This window comes from Oncorhynchus mykiss, chromosome 13 (genome assembly GCF_013265735.2).
Source record: "Oncorhynchus mykiss isolate Arlee chromosome 13, USDA_OmykA_1.1, whole genome shotgun sequence".
Classification (NCBI taxonomy): domain Eukaryota; kingdom Metazoa; phylum Chordata; class Actinopteri; order Salmoniformes; family Salmonidae; genus Oncorhynchus; species Oncorhynchus mykiss.
In genome coordinates this window covers 35,001,269-35,023,143 of record NC_048577.1, presented here as the reverse complement: position 1 = coordinate 35,023,143, position 21,875 = coordinate 35,001,269, and the positions used below count along the sequence as shown (strand labels likewise).

Here is a 21,875-nt window from a genome sequence, read left to right as displayed (position 1 = left end):
TGTTTAGCGGACTTTCCTTTTAAGCAAGATAGAATAATGATCTACACACACTCAATCCAAGGGTATAAGGGTCAGCAGACACAAGTGACAGCCATTTACAGAAGAACATTGAAAGGTTACAGTGTTAAGTACAATATAGATTTTTATTAGTTTACTAGGTTGGAAATTAAGAAAAGAAAAAAAGCAGGTTGTCATAATGTTCACAATTCTATATTCATGTTGCAATTCTTAATATCATTTCAACACATGACATGGTGTAAATAGCCAAGCCCATGAGGACAATGTTACACAATCCAAAGTGGTGTGAGGACCAAAGTCACCGCAAAAAAATGTCCAATCTCAAATCAAATGGAAAACGCCTCATATCCAACACGTAGGCATTGGAGAACGTAAACAGTACAAAACAGTGATGACAAGTTAAATTGAACCCGATTGATTATGCCAATATAGACAAGATACATTTTCTGGAAGTTTCTGGGGGGAGGAGATCTCGACCAACCTAGCGTTGCCATGGACACCAAAGTCATCACAGTGCATTACAAACAGTTGCAAGAAACAAAAGAAAATACAGACCAAAGTACCAGAACTGCTTGGGGAATGTTTGATATCATTTTATTGTTTCTTTTCATAGCAATGGAAAAATATAACCTTGTACAAACGTAGTCGATTCTCATTTTAACAGCTTGGTGAGTGACCCTTTTCCAACTAAGTGCAGCGAGAAACCAACAAATGGGAACTGAAACAAGCCCAATTCACTTGTTCATCATGTAGTTCAATAGATTTCTTTCTGAACTGCATGCTTTAGGCAAGTGTGTGTTTGCTTGTTGTATTTTACCCTATGACGAGTAGTCTAAATTTGGCACTCGTTTTCTACTCCTTGCTCATCTTAACACTAAGAAGATAAAGTGTTACATGTCAAATGTAGTTATTTTGGAAGTGTTCCCATAGCCTCGATTGATCCTGATGCACTCAACGCATAAATCCTCACCAATTCTTGTTAACGGGGCTGGCAAGAAAGGGTCTGTTTATCTAGAAGCCCACACTGAAGATGAAGAGAAACTACTGATGCCATTAAAAAAAAAAAAAAAAAAATTGAACCGGTGAACATTTGTCAGTGATTCTCTTGCAGGAAATAAACACCTTCTTGCCAATTCACTCAAGTGCTGCCAATAAGTAATCTACCGGGCCCCCACTGCCCTCTCCCAAACAGCATCAGAAATATATCTTACTGAATTTGCGTCAAGCTTTATTATTTATTTGAAATAACCGGGGGGGGTGGGGGTGTGGAGACAGTGAATCCCCTCCCTCACAGACACACACTTCATCTTCCAGGCTGGTCAGCTAGCTCCACCCCTGAATCACTGTGGGGGCTCCTTGCAGGGGCAGGCTGGGGGATATCAGAGAGGCTAGAAGTAGGAGACGAGGGGGGTGGAGACCGCCTGCTCGTCCCCCTCGTTTCATCTTCCTTCAACTCCAGCAGTGATCCTTTAGGCGCATTTCTAACACCCCAAAAGTTTGTATTTTTCGGATTCCGGTTCAGTTCACGTTTGCGTAAAATTGACCAAGTCCACAACCATATAGTGCTTGAAGGAAACCCCCCAAAAATGACAAGGGAAAAAGTAAATCTTCCACAGATCGGTCAAAGAGCAAAATAGTCGCGTTCTTTCGTATCATGTTTTGTTTGTATTTTCCCTCAAAAGAAACCACATTTTGGCAGTTTTATTTATCTGCTCTGGTGATCCTGTTGTAGACTAATATTAGTTTTTTTTCAGAAGAGTTCTAGAACTAGCCGGCTACAGCGATCCACGTTTTTGTGTGGAGTCCTTGTCAAGTCAGAATCAGTCCACAGGTGGCCGAAGAAGAAGGTGGCGGGGGGGGGGCCTAAGGAAGTGGTGGTGGGGGTTCAGGGGTGGGGCGCTGCTGGTCTGCCGGCAACTGCTGGAATTGTACTCAGAAGGTGGTGTGACGTCGATCCTCGCTCACTCTCGCTCTCACTCACACATTCTCAGACACTCATCTCAGCGCACGCTTCACTTCTGCTTTAACTCGGACACGACGCAAAAGACAGAAGAAATTCCAGTGGGGCGTTTTCATTGTTGTCCATCTTATCCCCAACCAGCATGAAATCTGTAGAGGAGGAAAATAGGAAGAAAAGCTTATTAGCTGAAGGAGCCAAAGTCCGGTGTTCACGTGCTCCATGCACATAGTGATCCCTCTCATTAGGCTGCTCCAGTGAAATTCTGGTGACTTTATAGATATCAGAATTGGTCACCAAGTTACCCTCTATACATGCTCTTTCATGAAATCACTAAAGGTTACAATTTCACGCCATCTCCATAATGAAAAAAATAATAATGGACAAGACACGCACTTCCTGAATAAGTATCTCCCAACGCAACATTAACTTTCAAACCGTACATTTTTTTTTTATCCCTTAGCTATTCCCTTTCTGTTTTGTGACGCCCTAAAGGTGCTGTAGGGGTGACTGTCAGTCAGTAGGGCATTAGGACAATAACTCACCAGGCCTGGCTCTTGAGCTTACGCAGCTCCTTGGTGGCCCAGGTGGCCAGCGTCTTGGTCTTGGTGGTCTTGGACCTCCGGCCCTCCGTCAGCAGGTCGTTGATGAGGGGCCGCAGCTCCACCAGCTTCATCACGTCCTTCCCAAAGGCTGTGCACAGGTCTCTGAGGAGAGGAAAGAGGGAGAAAGGGTTAAACTAAGCACGTCAGGCAGGAACATGACTATTTACATACTGCAAAGGGAAGCGGAGGAAACCGTTTTACATTGATCAAGTCGCTGGAAACACGACTTCGATCTAGAGGCCTGCTACCTCAAACAACTCCTTTTCAAGTCTCTTACTGACCAGGTCTGTTCAGGCTTAAGATAAATGCTATTAAAACATCAGGGTTTTGAGTACAATATCTCACAGACCAGACAGATCAACAAAAAATGTATAATTATTTGTGTAATTTTTAAATCAGAAATCATGAAGTATCTTTCATGCCTTGAGATCACCTGCCCTCCTCCGCGCATCTTATCCCAAGCTGCCCCTAACATTTTTATGCTATGTCGTACCAAAAAAAATCTTCAGTATTATTGTGATCCACAAAGCAAGCGTCACTACCACTGAGATAATCCTAGTTGCCTTACCCTATAAGTCCGGCGGCGTTTGCCACTACGCCGTCAGAGTGGTCCTCGTCTTCAGCGATGTGATGGATGAAGGACAGGATGAACTCCACTCTGGGCTGCACCAGCATCACGTCAGCTACAGGTAGGACAGAACGATGCAAGGAAGACAATGTTCAGCGCAATCATGATAATTAAGACAGGAGGAGACAGATGACCAATAGTCACTCAAAGTTGCCATAATTCAGACGAAGAGGTGATTAAGGATGTGTGTTAGGAAAAGTGGCATTTGCCGATTTTCAGACTTTTCAGTGTGCCACCATGGGCACGTGTGGGGTCCCGCAAAGTCCAGTGTAGACAATGGCAGCCCTGCTACCTCATGAACACTGGGTGAAATAGACCCCGCGTTACTCTGTGACCACCTAAAATCCCAGCTGCCACAGCTCAGAGCAGCGAGAGGAACAGGCGTCAGTGGAAGGACTCCTCAGTCTCTACTGTAAACACTAGTGCAGGAAAATCGTACATTTGGCATCTCAAGACACAATATCAATACCATAGTCGCACAAAACACCAAAATACTAGATCCACAAAATGTGTAGATTAGTTATGACAGTGGGAGGATGGCGGACTCACGGTGCACGTTCTCCTGGTCTCCCTTCAGGCCCTGGATGATGCCAGTGTAGGCCTCCAGACAGCCCTCCCGCAGCTCATTCAGATAGTCCACCATGTCATAGTCCGTCTGCCAGGAGGGGGGGGGGGGGGGGGGGGAGAGAACCAAAACACACAGCAGGTTAGCGGGATAGAGGACAGACCGCATCAAGGAGCGCAACTGTCATTGTTATCTATTGACCACTATAATACTAATATCCCTAACAAACCCCGGAAGAGGCATGCTTAACAAGGTTCTACAAAAAAAACGCTCAGGGAAGAAACTTGTGGGGTCCCGCAAAGTCCAGTGTAGACAATGGCAGCCCTGCTACCTCATGAACACTGGGTGAAATAGACCCCGCGTTACTCTGTGACCACCCAAAATCCCAGCTGCCACAGCTCAGAGCAGCGAGAGGAACAGGTGTCAGGGTCAAATGAAACAGGGGGATGCCAATGTGGTACAGCGCGTGTCCATCTGTTCTACCTTGTCGACTTGTGCCTGCGACGCCTGCTGCAGGGTGTCCAGGACGATCTCCAGGTACTTCTTGAACTCTCCTCCGATGGCCAGGGCAATGTCTCCGAACGCTGACAGGATCTGGGGCTTCACCGACCGGTGCACATTCTCATTCTGCAGGGGCAACACACACACACATGCCCTTAGTCAGTACAGGTGAAAAACGTTATGAATATCTACAAGACTTAACCTAACCCATATGAACAAAGACAGCTGGAATTATATCCCCTTTTCTTCCCGATATTTTTTTGTTGCTGTGTCTACGGTCAGCTTGACACCAAGACATTTACACGCTTCTACTAAGTAACCGATCAATAAAACAGAGGCTGTAAATCTACAATAAAAAAAAAACTCAAAATGTACGGTCCTGCACATTCCAGTATGACCAACACAGCTGGCAGAAACTAAAGTGCAACTCACCCCCAGGTTTTCCAGCAGGAGCTGCATGATCTCGTCGCAGTAAGGCAGGATGTTGGACATTAGGGCTCGGCACAGGTCACACACCAGGCCCACCGCGGCCAGACACACCTGACGAGGGAGGGAGGGAGGGCAAGCGGTGTAGCTAGGTGAAATAATGAGTGTCGACTCTCACAGCAAGCATTACTAGAAGGTACTTAGCTACTAAGTCAGTGAATTTCAAGTGTGGGGTCCCGCAAAGTCCAGTGTAGACAATGGCAGCCCTGCTACCTCATGAACACTGGGTGAAATAGACCCCGCGTTACTCTGTGACCACCCAAAATCCCAGCTGCCACAGCTCAGAGCAGCGAGAGGAACAGGCGTCAGTGGAAGGGAAGAAACTTGTTTGTTTTTTTACTTTAAGAGATTAATATGAATATAATCCGAGAAAAAAAAATATCATAGAACCCACTTGATATTCTGCATAATTCTTCAGTCCAATTCCCAGGAAGGGTTTAAAGGCATCCATGTATTTCTGAAAGTCAGCGCCCAAAACTGAGGAAACAGAAGACATTACAGAACATTGAGTCTGGTTACATGCACACAATTATTGTGAATAGTAAAAATTAATATGACAATTCGATTTAAATGTTTACATGCTTTGCAAAATTAACAATTTCCCTAATAATTTTGGTTATATGGACATATGGACATATCTAAAATCAGTCTAACTGGTTGGCACTTTGATAAATGCAGAAATTCTTCAATCAAAATAAACGTTACCATAGCGACCATGTCATTTTTGGGAAGCCTATTTGATTCTGAGTTGAGACATATAAAAAGTTTGTATGTGAAAACTATTTCTAAGATTCATCCTTGCAGTTTGGTCCAAACTCACTTCACTCGCGCAAAAGATGGAGGCTATAGTTGCTGGTGCTAGCACACGCACCGATCGAATACGCCGCTGGAACACCGATTAAGCCGCTTATATACATCCTAATCTTTCCAAAGATACCTGGTTTTCAGAGCTGTTTTAATTGGCTTATGTTTACTTTGATTGTGACCTTACAGCGATTAAGATCAGTTAGAGTAACACGATTACATGACTAATGCCACACTGCCATAACACAGATTTTTTTAGTGTGCTTGTAAAAATGCTCAGTGAGGCATGTGACACTGGACATACAACACACCATTTACATACTGCTAGAAGACTGGAAATCAGATTCACATTGACCAAGCGGCTGGAAACAGGTCTCAGATAAATCCTATTAAAACATCAGGGTTTTCAGGGTTTTGAGTACAAGATTTCTCATCACAGACCAGATACGAGGTTTAACTGCTTAGATTCACATAAACATAATTCATCCTACTAAAGTGGGCGGAGGGTGTGCGTAGAAAACCCTGTGTGTGTGTGACCCATCTAACTAAATGTTGTTGTTTTTTACCCATCCACCACAGTGTGACCGTTTTAAATGGCTCACCTTCCACCAAGGTTGAGACGGCCATGAGCGCATCCTCCTGTACACCCCCGGAGCCGGCGGTGTTCTGGAACATTCTGAGCAGGGAGGCCATCACCACGTCTGAGATCTGCAACGCATCCTGGTGCTGCACCTTCCTCAGCACATTCTATAGAGAAGTGGGGAGGGAAAGGGTTAACCTAACATAGCACAGGCTAACTCGAAAGTCGTTTAGCTACTGTGAGAAGCGGGAAAGAGGAGAACTCCAACCCAGAAGTTGTTTACTTGCTGGGTGTCCGTCTACGGTACCTTTCCTCATAAAGCCTTCTCCTTTCCTAGTACATTTTAGATCATGTCTGTGCAGGTCTCAGATTCTTCCTAGTGTCATCAGGGTTTTCCGTACACGATCTCTTGTCACAGATCAGACAAGTACTAAAAATGTATATTGCTTTTCTTGTCTTTTCTTAGGCTTTAAAATACTCAGACAGCTAAATATATTCATGGAACCCCCTAGGTGTTCTTCTTCTACCTCTAGTTCGGGGAGGTTGAAATAGTTTGAGGGTCAAACTGAATGAAGTCAGCTCATCTCACCTGCAGGGTGGCACACAGTAGAGACTGGAGGTCGTTGAACTGAATTCTGTCCGACGTGCTCTGGATGTGAGACTGAGGCGAGAGAGAGAGCACATGAAATCAACAGTTCCTTCAATGGGAGTTTATTCAATACAGAAAAGAATCCAAGCAAAATGTCTAATAGTTTAGAGTAGGTCTCAGATAAATCCTTAAGTAAACATCAGAGCTCTTCAGAGTAGTGAGTACATGATTTCTCATCACAGACCAAAAAGGTTTGCCCCACCGCTCTCTCTGTTGGGACCCACCTCCATCTGCAGGACCTGCTGCAGGCGTTCCATGATGACCAGGGTGGTCTTCTGCACGGCTGGGTAGCAGTCCTTGGCGCTGTTCTTCACAATCTCCATCAGGGCCTCGTAGGCCGCGCTACGCAGGTTGTTCTGGTGACCGTCCGGCCTGGTGGACACAGAGGGAAAACATAACTTACAATCATTACTATGCATCAAGAAAGTAATATTACTTGCATTTTATATTATACAGAAATATGTGCAATTCTTAGCAAAAAAAATTGGTGCATTTAAATACATAAACCTGAGCGATCTATGACGGCAAGACTGGATAAGAGACTCACAGCCTTCAAAAGGGTATATACAGCTAAGGGCTTCAAAGGATTTCCTGAGGAAGTAGATTTTAACGCCATTCTACATCTCCAAATGCATTTTTGTCGTTGAAGGCCTCAGATATTGTGGTAGGGGTTATCCATCACATGTTCAGCGTGGTGCATGATTTCTCATCACAGACCAGAGAGTTAAGTCTCCAGCTAACTCCAGAAATCCTCCAGACACAATGTCTCGTTTGACTAGCAAAGTTGAGGTTTCTAAACCTCTACAGTCCTGACAACAGAAGGCGACGTTCCATCCCCATGTCCTGCTTACCAGTCTACCGTTTCTGGACAGTCCTGCCTACCTGTCTGTGGTTTCTAATAGTTTCTGGACGATGAGCTCGAAGGAGGAGGAGAGGCAGTACGTGGCAGGCTCCTCCTGGTCCTCCGCTGCATCTGTGGCTTCGTACGCGGCTTCCGCCAGGCTGGAGAAGGCCTGAGGGTCGAGGGAAAGGGATGGAAGGAGAAGTTACGAGGGCATCCATATGAAAATCAGGAATCATTATTTTTGGTCCTTAAAATAAAATAAAAAAATAAAAAACTGTCTTTAGCAGGTCTCAGATACTGTGGTTGGGGTTATCCATCACATATTCAGTGTGGTGCATGATCTCCCGTCACAGACCTGACAGGTATCTCTCTCAACTACAGGTACTTTGATGCAACATATTTCACTCGAGTGGGGTGGACAGATCTACGGCATCAATTGTAAATGAGCAAGTGGTGTCTTTGTACTGTGCAGTATATCGTTGAAGCTTGTGGTGATGAAATCCTTATCTGTGGGATTAACAAAGTACTACTGCGGCATGTGTGGTGGAGACCCACAATGGAAATACGCTGTTTACCGTTTTCCGTGATCCTCAATTTTAAATGCATTTTGTATCCACGTGTTGCCGAATTGCGTTTTTAAAAATGGTCAAATTAATCAAATCAAAAAGCGTCTCTAGCTTGTGTCTCACCCAGCAGACGTTGGATGCGACGCGTGGCTCGGCCCCCAGGCCCTCGATGAGGCACTGCAACAGAGGGGCCAGGTACACCTCGTTGATGGCCGCCTCCGGCAGCAGCTCACAGATCCTGCCCACTGTCCAGGCCGTGGTGTCCCTCACCACAACACTGGGGTCCTTCATCAGCTCAATCAGCGTGGGCATTGCCTGGGAAGGGAGAAAGAAAAGCATTAACCCCGGTAGTGTCACTGAACGGGGACGACGACACATGAAGTCTCCCCATTTAAGAGCGTTGAGATCCTATGAAAAGCGCTATAGAAATGTAATAAATGATAATTTAATCATTATTAAGTACTGTTAACCAGGGTTCAAGAGTAAACAGACCGGCATGGATGGGCAGAGAAAGGAAGGTACTGTTAATATAACAGCAGTATTTAAGTGTAGCGAGAGAGGTAGGGGCTGGAAGGAGAGGGAGGGCAGTGGACAAGATTTTACAACAGTAGCATCTGTCAAATATGACAAACAGGGAAAGGGGCCACCAGGGATTGTCACAGAGCCTCTACAGAGTAGGGCTGGGAATTGCCAGGGACCTAACGTATCGTTACGATTCTAAATATATTGCGATTCGATAGTGTGATTTTATTGTGATTCGATGTTCCAAACATATGCCTGCTGCAGACAGACAAGAGAGCCATGAGAAAATGAGTTTATCAGTAATGGAAATACAATTTGTTGATAACAAATTGGCTTCCTGCAAAAAAAAGCTGTGCAGGAACAGCGAACTAGCGCAAAAAAATATTGCGATTATTGTCAAAACGATACTAATCATCAAAAACAACATTCCGATGTGTAACTGTCAATTTCCCCCCCATAACTACTACAGAGTTTGTCTAAATCCAGCTTTACTGAACTTGTCTGTGCAGGTCTCAGATAAATCCTATTTAAACATCAGGGTTGTCAAGGGTCTTGAGTACAATCTTTTTCATCACCGACCAGATACAAGGTTCTATACTGCCTTATTAGTTCACATATTCACGTTTTACAACGGAAACATGATTTTAATATAACATCAGGTCAGTTCTTTTGAATTTGGTACCTAGTGAACGACAAGTTTTTATCTCGGATTATGGACACTTACACAAGCTTATCACCAGCTCACTCTGAGACAAGCACCCACTTTCAGTTCACAGTTCAATAGGGCTTGGGGGCCAAGGATTTCACACAGTCTGTATCCCAAATGGCACCCTAGTCCCTACATAACGCGTTACTTGTGTCCTGGCAGAAAACAGTGCACCAGATAGGGAGCCATTTGAGACGCAGCCATACACACAGAAACCAAAGAACATGGTGGTTCAGCAGATACCGCCTCCTCACAGCCTCTCCAGTCCACCCTACTTGTGAATGAACACGTCTGGAAATACCCGATCACCCTGGCAACAACTTAGGGTAGATTGTGGTTCATCTAAAGATTTACTGAAACTTGCAGATAGCTTCATTATTAACCGTAAGGGAGTTTAAAAACACACAGAAAAGACAATGCATTATCTGATGGGCGTGCAACACAAGGAAACTGAGAAATGCTTGCAACCTAGAGATAATGACCTTTACAGCAGATACATTTCTACTTGGCCACAAGCAATTCTCTTCCTTGCTCGACACACCCATCAGACGGTGGATTGTTGGTATGCATGTTAGTCTATGCTGCTGTGAAACTTCCCCTTGGGGGAAAATTGGTCGTATCAGTAAGTAGGTATCATAATGCAGCGGAAGCTGGTGTACTGACCTGTGTGACAAGGGGCTTGAGCTGGTTGCCTTAGCGATGTGCAGTTGGGCGAACGATGCGTTCTTTATAAACAACTATTTTTACTGACTCGAGACGCGTGATTTGTTTCTCCTGAGTGACCGGTTCATTTTATAGTCTTTCGTTTTGACCTGCTAGTACTGGCCGCAGTGATTCCTACCTACAGCGGGATCAATACACGCTCCTCCGGCTCAGCGGCTCCAGAGACGCACTCCGACCACCAACCATCGGTCATACGCGCACGGGGAAATAGATCATAAGCGTCGAGAAGAAAAAATGCATGTTTACAACTGATAATTGATCGCATGAAGAATGAATGCAATTAATTGATTATTGAATATCATTGGCGCAGCATTTCTTTAGAACCAGAGCCTCTGCTCAAACAAACGCAAACTCTACAATGAATCATCCTGGGGGCTGCAGTTTGAACACGGTGCACGTCACCCTCACGGGAGACATTTAAGGAGTCGTTCATAATCTCGTCCGGTTGGAGCCACAACCTTACCCCATTTCAAATGAATAAAGAAATAATCTTATTCGTGTGCCTAGCAATCAACAAATGTACATTGTTTAAAGCACAGTTTCACACGTCTCAATCACAAATGACGGCTCCAATAAGCCCCCTATGGTGAACGAGATGTGAACAAGAGGCTGGTGGAATCATGACTTGAGTTTTCAGTTCGGCGTTCGCCGGCCAGGGGTCCTGCGTGCTCTGGGCATTACTGACTCAAATGAACAAAAGGAGCCGAACGAGTCGTTCTTTTGACTGAACGAGTCGACAAAATCCGAGGCAGTCAAAAGAGCCAAACATCCCATCCCTACTATGCCAAGAATTTCCTAACAGATAATCAAAACTCCTCTTCTATCTGATGTGTTAGCTGCAGGTTGAGATCATAACATGGTGGTGTTCCATTTATGGCATGTCTTGTCAAATAAAAAGAATGACCTGGCCCACACCCAGAGATAAGTATTTTGTGCAGAGGTGCCGACTAACGCCGAATAAACTAAGATATATAGTGTGCGACTATTTTTATATAAAAACGGCCAGTCATTTATTGGGTAAACCAACGTTTCGGCATCACTGTGCCTTCTTCATGGGAAATGTCATGATTGCTTGAACCAGGTTGAGTAGTCAAAGAATGCAATTAGTGCAACCAATGACAATAGTGAGGGGTGTGTCATAATTGTTAGGTTAATTAGAATGAATTGAGCGAAGCCGTTACAAGAATAGCTCTTCATGTCTACATTTGGTGAAGTTAGTCACCTGAATGACGAGGGGTTTGAGCTGGTTGAGCTCGGGCCCCTCCAGGATGGAGCCGAAGGCCATGACCGAGGCGTCTCGGTAGCGCCAGTCGGGGTGCTTGATGTGCTCCTTGATGAAGGGCAGCACGTGAGGCACCACGTCGTCCTCGCAGCACGTGGCCAGCAGCATCAGGCACACGCCCGCCGCCTTGCACGGGTTCCAGTCGTCATCGTCGTCGTTCTCGTCCTGAGGAGGAAGCGAGAGGGGTGAATGAGAGGAGACGCATTTACATGACACGTTATGACATCGAGAAAAGAAGGGATAAAAACCAAATGTCTATTGACAGAGGAACAAAGAAGGGGGGTGGAGGGAAGGAGAAGTATGAAAGGAATCTATACTGGACTTGCACATAGGAGAGGTGAGAGGAAAAACATTTACATAAAAAGGTATGCTGGGAGAGATGACCCGATCGTGTAGAGGGGAAGGAGACCCAAAGGAAAAAGCTTACATTCACATCAACAAGGACATTCTACACAAAAGGACACACAATAACAGGACAGACCAAATGTGACACACAAATTCAGCTAGACAAGTACAGTGGGTCTCATTAAAGCCCCTAATAGATAAGACTGGGGTGGCACGTACAGAAATCCTCACACCTCCCTGCTAGACTTCACATGGTACACTTGTACTTATTATAGAATGGGTGGTAGCAGTAGAAGTCTTCCTGGGGGGACAATCAACAATGTTGTATGTGGTATTACACACAAAATGGTGGCATCTGGATGGGTGAGGAGCCACCCCCCCCCAGCCCTTAATACGGGCTCCCGAGTGGCGCAGCGGTCTAAGGCACTGCATCTCAGCGCTAGGTGCGTCACTACAGACACATTGGTTCAAATCCAGGCTGTATCACAATCGGACGCGATTGGGAGTCTCATAGGGCGGTGCACAATTGGCCCAGCGTCGTCCGGCTTTGGCCAGTGTAGGCCGTGATTGTAAATAGGAATTTGTTCTCAACTGACAGGCCTAGTTAAATAAAGGTTAAATTAAAAATACATGTCTGCAGGTCTCAGATATTGTGGTAGGGGTTATCAATCACATGTTCCGCGTGGTGCATGATTTCTCACCACAGACCAGACAGGTTTTCCTAGGAGGCAGAATCTTAATTTAATCTCAAGATTAAGGATTCTGCCAGCTAGAGGCATTAGTGTTGTACAGAGATGTTAATACATGGAAATGATTCACCCATATCCTTATCAATCAGTATGTCTCACTCTACAGGATCATTCTAGGTTATAAAGATATTATGGATGGACGTTTTAGTGTCTCTGGCTGACATTAAATCATGTAGCGTCACCACCGCTGCCCTGCTCTCCAAGGACAAACTGGCTGGGGATGCCTTCACTTCCACGGGCTGGCTTACCCTTTCCGGGTAAGGTTTCCAACACCCTGTGGCTGGCATTTTTCACATGCTTCACATTAATCCAAATCTGTTTGGTCGATTTCTCCCTCCTCCAACCTCATTAACATGGTTTCACTTAGAATTGTGTGTGGGCTGTGCTAGCCAGGCTGGGCTGTGAACTGCAAGGAATCTTGCCTTGGGGTACACACTAAAAACGGCAGACTGAAATGTTGTGTGGTGCATACAGACGCTTCACTTAAATTGTGTCCCATCAAATCTGTGCCCTAATGTGTAACGAAGAGGATAACGAGGTGTAAAATGACTGCCGCGCGCTCTTCTCTTGGGTACCTGTTTGGTGAGTGTCTGGGTGAGGATGGGCACCAGGTATTGCAAGGCTCCTTTGGCATAGAACTTGCTGGTGTGCTCCGGGGGCCGACCCTGCTCCGATGCCTGGGGGGGAGAGAGAGAAAGATGTACCAAACTTAGAGGAATATTTGCCTTTTTGTTGTTGTGCAACTCTCCACTGTATGCATTTTGCGCCTAAAATAAACACCCTCGAGGTAAGAGACGTCAGCTTAATGGCCGACTAATGGTGTGATAACAAAATAACAAGGTAGGTGTAGGTCTCCGATTTAGTGGTAGAGGTTATCCATCAGGCGTTCAGCGTGGTGCATGATTTCTCATCAGACCAGACAGGTGAGCTAGATCGTCACTCAGCAAACACGGCTAACTGACCCTTTCGGGTGTTATAATATAAAACGTGTACATTTCCATTAGTGGGCTGCAGTGTTGCCTTGTGTTTAGTTTATCGAGTTAAAACACGTTTGAAAGCACGTGTGTGTGTGTGGGGCGGGGCTCACCTCAGTCGCTTCAATGGCCAAATCCATCTCCTCGTCGCACACGTTCGACCAGAACTCGATTCCTTGTAAGGCAACTTCATCAATGTCACTTTTCATGGCTTCTATTGTGATCTGTTCGGGGGAGGACAGAGACCGGGGGGGGGGGTCAGGATGTTCATTTTAAAGGAGCGTCCTTGATATGGACTACTGGCCTTGGTGTCCATGCAGGTCTCAGATATTGTCGTAGGAGTTACACATCAGGCATTTACAGCGTCGTGCATTATCTCTCATCACAGACCAGACAAGTGGTCAACAAGCGACGCTACAATATCAGTAACTGATAAGGTCCATCAAGACCTTGTTTGGAGTTCTCCGACTTAAGTTCTTCAGAAAGAAATAGAAGCACATCGAAAGACCACAGAGCAAGACCCAAGTTGCCGCATGGGGGGTTGCTTACCGCAAACAGTGCCGGACCCATGTACGTTTCCATGTACTGATAATACAAAGACATTATCTTCACCAAGTTCTGTAAGGCAGCCACTCGTACCTGTGGGAGACAGACATTGCATTTCACCAACATTGGTTAACAATATGATTATTGGCTGAACGCATGAATAAATGTGCCAAAAAAGGTTTTAAATAGAAAAGAGAAACTCACGATACTCACTCTGGTGTCTGGGCACTGTGTGGCCTCGCAGACGACCTGCATGATAAAGTGCCTCTCCGTCTGGAAAACACAGACCCATTCACTGTTATGACAGGCCCATAGACAAAGCATTCAAAACCCAACCTTGTGTGCAGGTCTCAGATATTGTGGTAGGGGTTATCCATCACACATTCAGCGTGGTGCATGATTTCTCATCACAGACCAGATAGTTAAGTCTATAAACAAGCTCAGATTTGTCCATTTCATCTTTCCATTTTTGGGGTCACAGCAGGCGACAAAGGAGGAACTTAAACACTAACAGTGGGACACAGGCAGGGCGGGAGACACAAACACACCTCTTTGTCGAAGTTGGCTTTGGTGAACTCCAGTGAGTTGAGCAGCGCGTTGGTGGCAGCCAGCTTGACGTTGTTGCTGGGCTCCTCCTTCCTCATGCCCTGGATGATGGCTGTCAGGATCTGGTTGGCGTTGTCCTGCAGCTGCTCAGGGTCCTACAGTACAGGGGAGGAGAGAAGACAGTTGTTCATGTAAGTTACGTCTGCTCTGCAGCGAAACATGCTTTGGAAAACAAAGAAAACAATTTAGCCTAGGTTCAATTTTGGAATCTTGTCTTTGTGCAATTGTTATCGAGGACACAATGTCACAAGTTCCATATTACAGTAGATAGATTGAGGTTTTAACCATGGTATCCTCATGTGAGGAAGTGTGTGTGCCAGGGGCACTCACTATGTCCTGGCAGATGTATCCAATGGCCTCCAGGGTGGACTCCTTCATGTGCTCAGTGCTGCTGGGGTCCGTCACGTTGGCCACCAGCTGGGGAATGAGCTCGGGCCACTGGGTGACGGGGATCTCTGCGCAGGCGATGCCAGCCACACACTGGGAGGCCGAGCTGGGCCGGTACGTCTCTGTGCCCAGGGTCTGCAGAACCTGGAGGGGAGTGAAAAGGGGGGGGGGGGGGGGGGGGGGTTAGAGGTGAATCAACTGGTGCATTTGGCTGAACGAAGCCAAGTGAGACAGAGAACATTGGTTCTTGTAGGAGGCAAGGGCTTTAGTCCAATTAGTCATTTGGCAGGGTAGGTTTCTGAGGTTAAATTATTTTGGGGGACCACATAAAAGCCAACTGAAGCTAGAAAGTATGAATAAATCTGCACTAAGAGGTAGAAGAGGAGTTTCTCCTTACAAAGTTCTTGATCTCCCTCCGGGCGTTGGCGTCGATGGCAAGCCATCTCTGCTGGTAGCGTGTCTTCACGTCCGGGTCTTTGGAGGTGAGTGAGTTCTTCACCTGCAGCCCTGCGGCCACGCGAGCCACCTGGGTGTTGCCAGGGTTGGCGAGCACCTTGGAGAGCTCCACCAGGAACGTGGGCTGGAGAAAGGGAGAATGGGTGGGGAGAGTTTTTAAAATGTATTTTTTACACAATCGGGCCATAAGATGGTAGTGGTTTAGTAAAACACAGGTAAGAAAAAAAAGTCAAATGCCACAGTCCTTCAGTCCCAGGCATGATTAAGATTTCACTGCAGTGATTCTGAACAGTGTTCAACAGTTACATTCAGCAACTGAAGGATGTAGGAGGCTAGTAATCAATCAACAGACATGACAGAGCAGGTTTGTATGCAACAGCAAAACAATTTGGACACTAAATTCCATTCATGCTGCAGTCAGTGAGTGGAAGCAGCAGGCTCCCCAAATCTCATTTGATCCATGTGTGGTTGTTTTAAATCAGATGTGTAATGTGTAACCAAAACAACAAACTGCTAAATTCATTCAGGTCCTGGTAAGTGGTTAAGGTCTCTATTTTACATATACAGTGCCTTTGGAAAGTATTCAGACCACCTGACTTTTTCCACATTTTCTTACATTACAGCCCTATTCTAAAATGGATTAAATAAAAAAATATCCTTAGCAATACCCCATAATGACAAACCAAAAACAGGTTTTTAAACATTTTAGCAAATTTAAAAATAAACAGAAATAACTTATGTACATAAGTATTTAGACCCTTTGCTACAAGACTTGAAAATTGAGCTCAGGTGCATCCTGTTTCCATTGATCATCCTTGAGATGTCTACAACTTCATTGGAGTTCACCTGTGGTAAATTCAATTGTTTGGACATGATTTGGAAAGGCATACACCTGTCTATATAGGGTCCCACAGTTGACAGTGCATGTCAGTCCAAAAACAAAGCCATGAGGTCGAAGGAATTGTCCATAGAGCTCTGAGACAGGATTGTGTCGAGGCACAGATCTGGGGAAGTGTACCATAAAATGTCGGCAGCATTGACGGTCCCCAAGAACACAATGGCCTCCATCAACCATAAAATGTAAGAAGTTTGGAACAAAGAAGACTTCCTAGAGCTGGCCGCCCGGCTAAACCGAGCAATCGCGGGAGAAGGGCCTTGGTCAGGGAGGTGACGAAGAACCTGATGGTCACTGACAGAGCTCCAGAGTTCCTCTGTGTAGATGGGAGAACCTCTCTTCCAGAAGGACAATCATCTCTGCAGCACTCTACCAAGCAGGCCTTTATGGTAGTGACCAGACGGAAGCCACTCCTCAGTCAAAGGTACATGACAGCCCGCTTGGAGTTTGCCAAAAGGCACCTAAAGGACTAAGACCATGAGAAACAAGATTCTCTGGTCTGATGAAACCAAGATTCAACTCTTTGGCCTGAATGCCAAGCCTCACATCTGGAGGAAACCGGACAACATCCCTACAGTGAAGCATGGTGGCGGCAGCATCATGCTGTGGGGATGTTTTTCAGCAGCAGGGACACTACTCAGGATCGAGGGAAAGATGAATGGAGCAGTAGAGAGATAATTGATGAAAACCTGCTCCAGAGCACTCAGGAGCTCAGACTGGGGCGAAGGTTCACCTTCCAACAGGACAACCACCATAAGTACACAGCCAAGACAATGCAGGAGTGGCTTTGGGACAAGTCTCTGAATGTCCTTGAGTGGCCCAGCCAGAGCCCAGACTTGAACATCTCTGGAAAGACCTGGAAACAGCTGTGCAGCAACACTCCCCATCCCAACCTGACAGAGCTTGAGAGGATCTGCAGAGAAAATGGGAGAAACTTGTCGCGTCATACCCAAGGAGACTTGAACTGGATTCGCTGCCAAAGGTGCTTTAACAAAGTACTGAGTAAAGGGTCTGAATACTTACATAAGTGATTTTTTTATAATTTAGAAATTGGCAAAAATGTCTAAATCTGTTTTTGCTTTGTCATTATCGGATAGTGTATGTAAATTGCGGGGAGAGAAAAACAAAGCTATAACAATGTGAAAAAAGTCAAGGGGTCTGAATACTTTCCGGAAGTAACTGTATACTCTGCTTTGTGACCAATTTTAGACTTGAGTTCATCTGTGACACCTATTCAAGATCATCCCATTAGTGGGGCCTATGAGGCATCAAGTGTCTAGCTTGGTGTCAATATCTAGGCTTTCTGGAGATAAAAAATGTATGCACAAATACTTTGATTAGGAGAGGAAATCTCTATGTCCATTTAGCTGATGGATTAAAAGACAGATAGGGTTTAATCATAATGCAGTCTTTAATGATAATGAAGGACAGGAGGGCACCACAAAAGAAGGCCATTTAGCAACACTTGTACCATGACATCTTCTGACTACTGATTTGGGTCAAACTCCCTTAATAGTTTTTTATCTGCCTAGCCAATTATGTGACTCATCATTAACAGAGCTGCACAGTCCAGCAAACAAAGCAATAGACCTTTGAGGTGCCTTGCAGTTACCGAAAGTTCGCTGGTTTGAATCCCTGCGGCGACTAGGTAAAAAAAAAATCTTCCAATGTGCCATTGAGCAAGCGCGTAACACTAACTGCTCCTGTATGTCGCTCTGGATGAGAGTGTCCGGTAAATGACTAAAATGTAAAATATAATTATATTATTTTGACTTGAAAAAAAGCTACATAAGGACATGTGGCCAAATAAAATGGGAGAATACACAATCAATGTTTAGCTTTTGACTACTCTTCAGAATATATAACAATATATAACTATACAATATAGAGTCTAGCACGAGAAAGGTTAAGTGGCAGATGTTGGTACCATGCCACTTCCGTTCAAATGAGCCCTGCACACCTTGCACAAACTAGCTTTTTCTATGGGGATCTGCCACTGCCCAAAATAGTTATCATAGCATAAATGTTTCCTCAAAAGGCAGAGTGCATACACACAAGGAGACTAATTTCAAAGCTAAATAGCTATGCAAAAATGTAGTTCAATGACAGGCCTTGATCACGCCTTACTTCCTCTTCTCTAGCCAGCTAGCTACACCCTCTTTTGCTTTCTACTCCAAAAATGCAATGGACATCTGTCAGGGGGGAGGAGTGCTCTTGCTCACTAGTAAAAGCCTATCAGGCAGCTTTCCGGTTAACTATTAGTTACATGAATAGCATACGGAATCAAATGCAGCTATAAAATTACAACATGTTAGCCACATGTGTCCATATCAAAACAGCGTAATCCGCCCTGCTAGTGATCCATCACTATCATTGAACTCGTTTTTCGATCCCGGGGTTATACCGCTCAAGTGAAATTAATCTGAATGAATAAATGTTTAAAAATCACTGAAAACGGACATTTGTCGAAATTCTGTTAGTGCTCAAGTGATCATGCCAAGGCACTGGATTCCAACAATGGTGTAGCTGGTGTGCTAGCTAGCTAACGTGGGTTAATGCTAGGTCTCCATTCATTCGCGAAAGCTGAGGTGTGTGACGCTGCTGCCATAATGTTGAAATGGAGAAAGGGCCCAGTTGAAAACGCCGGCAATTCAATTCAATGCGCTCATGCCCTGTGTTTCTGGCGCCAGACCTGAATGTGACCGGAATATATTATCCGTCTGACTGATAAAATGTGTAGTTATACAAACCAAATTCTCAATTGCCGCCTGCTCCAGAAACTTCTGTGCCGCCTCCAGTTCATTTCGATCTGAGGGGGCGAGGGAGAAAATGTGAGCGTTATACAATGTGAATAGCTAGTGCAGCTACAACATGAAGCAGCAAAGTTCTGTTAGCATGCATCTGCAATTCCTACATTGCCTAACTAGCTAGAACGATTAGCTAGCTAGGCTACCACGATTACCTAGCTAACATTAGCTAGTGTGTACAGTGCGCACCAGTGATCACGTTCACCGCTACTGCGATAATTGGGAAATCTACTTGGGAAATTGTGGGTGTACATTTCCCGATGCCAGATTAGTTCGTTAACTAGTTTAATTAAATAGACAATTTATCAAGCCCTACTAGCTAGACAGGTGACCCATGTCATGCAAACACGCTGGCTACCGGGGATGCTATGCTCACTAGCGGATAGCTACTAGAGGCCAACGATTAAGTTAGCCATGCAGCTAACCAACTCGTATCAAACTATTTAGCTAACGTAGTTCGCTCTACATGTTACATCACCACGGGCAATGCACAAGTGTTTACTTCACTAGCTAGCGTATACCACCTAATAAGGTTTACACGATTGAGCCCAGGCATTTTCTTAAAAATAAAAAAAATCACATCGGCACATCATGCACATGCTAGATACAGTACTTAGATATTAATCTTTAAAGTTAGCGGGCGTGCAAGGCAGGGCCGATTTAGTTGCACATGAATGGCTAGTTAGCCAAGTTAATTGATAGGTAACTAACTATACGTATCAAACCAGTAAAAATATCCCATCAAAATGACCAACTATCTGGGTGATAACTTTTTCAACGGATAATACATTTTGACAACTGGCAGTTCGGCCAATGCCGCCCAGATTAAACTATTAACAGTGCTAAAAGTTAGCATGTTAGCGAATTCACCACAGAAGCCGCATCCGCAGAGTGAGTAGGCCGTAACATTAGCAGCCTAGCTAGCCGAGTGCTAGGCATTTCCTCCTCCCTTTTTCTGATTTAACTTTCACCCGTTATCGTTATTAAATACAGATATGTCAAGTTGCTTGGCTTAAACTCTTCACATGGCAAATGTTAAAGATAAGTATATGGAGCTGTATAATCACCTGGAGAGACAGTTTTTTCGAGGATTGTTATCAGCTCCATTCTGTCCCAACCACTCTACACAGAAGTCGCTAGCTAGTTAGATTGCCGCGCACAACTCAACCCCGGATTATATTTCTTCAGTGTTCAACCAAAGTAACAAGACCGTGGATAAATCAACGAAAGCCGGTGAGAAAAACACACACGCCCAGTATCCCCCAGCCGATTAGTTTACTCTGGATATGGGCTATTTCCAAACGCGGAACCTGGAAAAAAATTGTTTAAGCAGCAATGCCGCTTGTTCATTCTGTGTTGTCGGGAGGGAAAGGGCCTTGCTCGACTCCCGCGGAAGGATATCACGCGCCGCTTCTATGAAAAAAGAAAAAAAGAAAAAAAAACTCCTCCCTATCTTCCGCGCGAGCGCGTTTTCATGTGCGCACACCTTTTCTGGACCTTAAACATATTCCTTTTTTTTTTACCAAAACTTGACGCTTGTTCAAATAGGTAAAGTATTAGCCAACTGTTGTAACTTTGCTGTCCTGTACTTAAATCAACCATAAAATGATCTGACTTCTCAATAAATTCTAAACCAAATGTGGAGTGGACAAAATGGCTAGCCTAATGTAATGACATTTAACCGTCATTTCAGTTGGGACAACTCATGTATGTATCTAAGTAATCCCCCTATACTTTATGTACTGTCGATAACTTTTAATTTATTTCCAATGAACGTGATGGAAGTAAGCCATGGAAGAGTGTACTACTAATAATAATTGAACAAAGTTCACAAATAAATCGTCCCTTAGCCTGCCATCCAGGGCACTTTTGATTTGGTCAGCGAAAGTCTTGGTTGATCTGTCACAGCTGCCCTCCAGAGCTGGCCAGTCGGTTTATTGCACCTGTACACTAACTGATAGCAGCTACATTCTATGGAACGCCGTTTGGCTCTTTGCGTGTCAAAAAAGATGCACGTCAAATAACACTATTTTACCCGCTAAATACGCTTTTAATTTGACACGTCAAATAACACAGTTATATTATAGAATGTTGTGTGTTCTGAATTTACACGTGCAAGCCAAGCGCCACCACTAATATCAGTAGCATTGTCACAGCTGTACAAAAAAGTCTGCAAACAACTGCCACTAACGAAGTGTTTACAATACCGCTTTGGTAATAAAGCGTTATTTGTTCGACCGCAACTTCTGGGGAAGCTAGCTAGGCTTTAGCTTGGTACCTAGCTAGCACCAATACAACCAGCCTGAAAACAATGACCAGTAGAAACTGCAGTCATTTTCATTATTCTTAGTAATGATTTAGGAATCATTGTAATTATTATCTAGGTAGCCACTTGTTGTTCGCCTATTAAAATTCAACTTCAGTTAATGAAAATAAATCGCTAGCCAGCTACTTAACCCTGTTTCCCAAAGCTAACGTTATAAGCAGCTGGCGAGTGATGCTCGACCGGGACCGGGTTGTGAAGCTAGCTACAATAAGGATTAGGCACAATAGTGGAATGTGCGGGTTGTCTTCAAAATAAAAGTACCTATTTGAAAGTGATGCAGAACGTTACAATTGGTGGAATCATGCCATATTTAGTCTAGATCATGTTAAACAAGGTTGGAATGTGAAG

At 44.7% G+C, this 21,875-nt stretch overlaps 1 protein-coding gene and 3 non-coding genes across 5 annotated transcripts; all 4 read right to left on the bottom strand.

The window, feature by feature from the left end:
- Window positions 1-124: 124 nt before the first annotated feature.
- Window positions 125-20,639, bottom strand: LOC110486198 (importin subunit beta-1). 2 transcript variants are annotated; one of them, XM_021557622.2, is made up of 22 exons: window positions 20,269-20,639; window positions 19,145-19,203; window positions 15,441-15,623; window positions 14,987-15,187; window positions 14,599-14,751; window positions 14,255-14,323; window positions 14,054-14,143; window positions 13,618-13,728; window positions 13,106-13,207; window positions 11,377-11,601; window positions 8,327-8,518; window positions 7,676-7,806; window positions 7,018-7,165; window positions 6,734-6,805; window positions 6,167-6,311; window positions 5,155-5,237; window positions 4,707-4,814; window positions 4,257-4,400; window positions 3,758-3,863; window positions 3,149-3,263; window positions 2,521-2,682; window positions 125-2,127 (listed from the first exon to the last, which is right to left on the bottom strand). In XM_021557622.2, coding segments are annotated over exons 1-22 (2,640 nt in total). In that variant the 5' UTR covers window positions 20,309-20,639; the 3' UTR covers window positions 125-2,126. The 2 variants fall into 2 exon arrangements, with proteins under 2 accessions (XP_021413297.1, XP_021413298.1); XM_021557623.2 differs by having other exon boundaries at window positions 14,264-14,323.
- On the bottom strand, window positions 3,452-3,595 carry LOC118938632. Its single transcript, XR_005035839.1, has one exon. It is a non-coding gene; the product is annotated as a small nucleolar RNA SNORA79 (small nucleolar RNA).
- LOC118938634 lies at window positions 4,056-4,199 on the bottom strand. The gene has a single exon (XR_005035841.1). It is a non-coding gene; the product is annotated as a small nucleolar RNA SNORA79 (small nucleolar RNA).
- Window positions 4,925-5,068, bottom strand: LOC118938633. Its single transcript, XR_005035840.1, has one exon. It is a non-coding gene; the product is annotated as a small nucleolar RNA SNORA79 (small nucleolar RNA).
- Window positions 20,640-21,875: the final 1,236 nt, after the last annotated feature.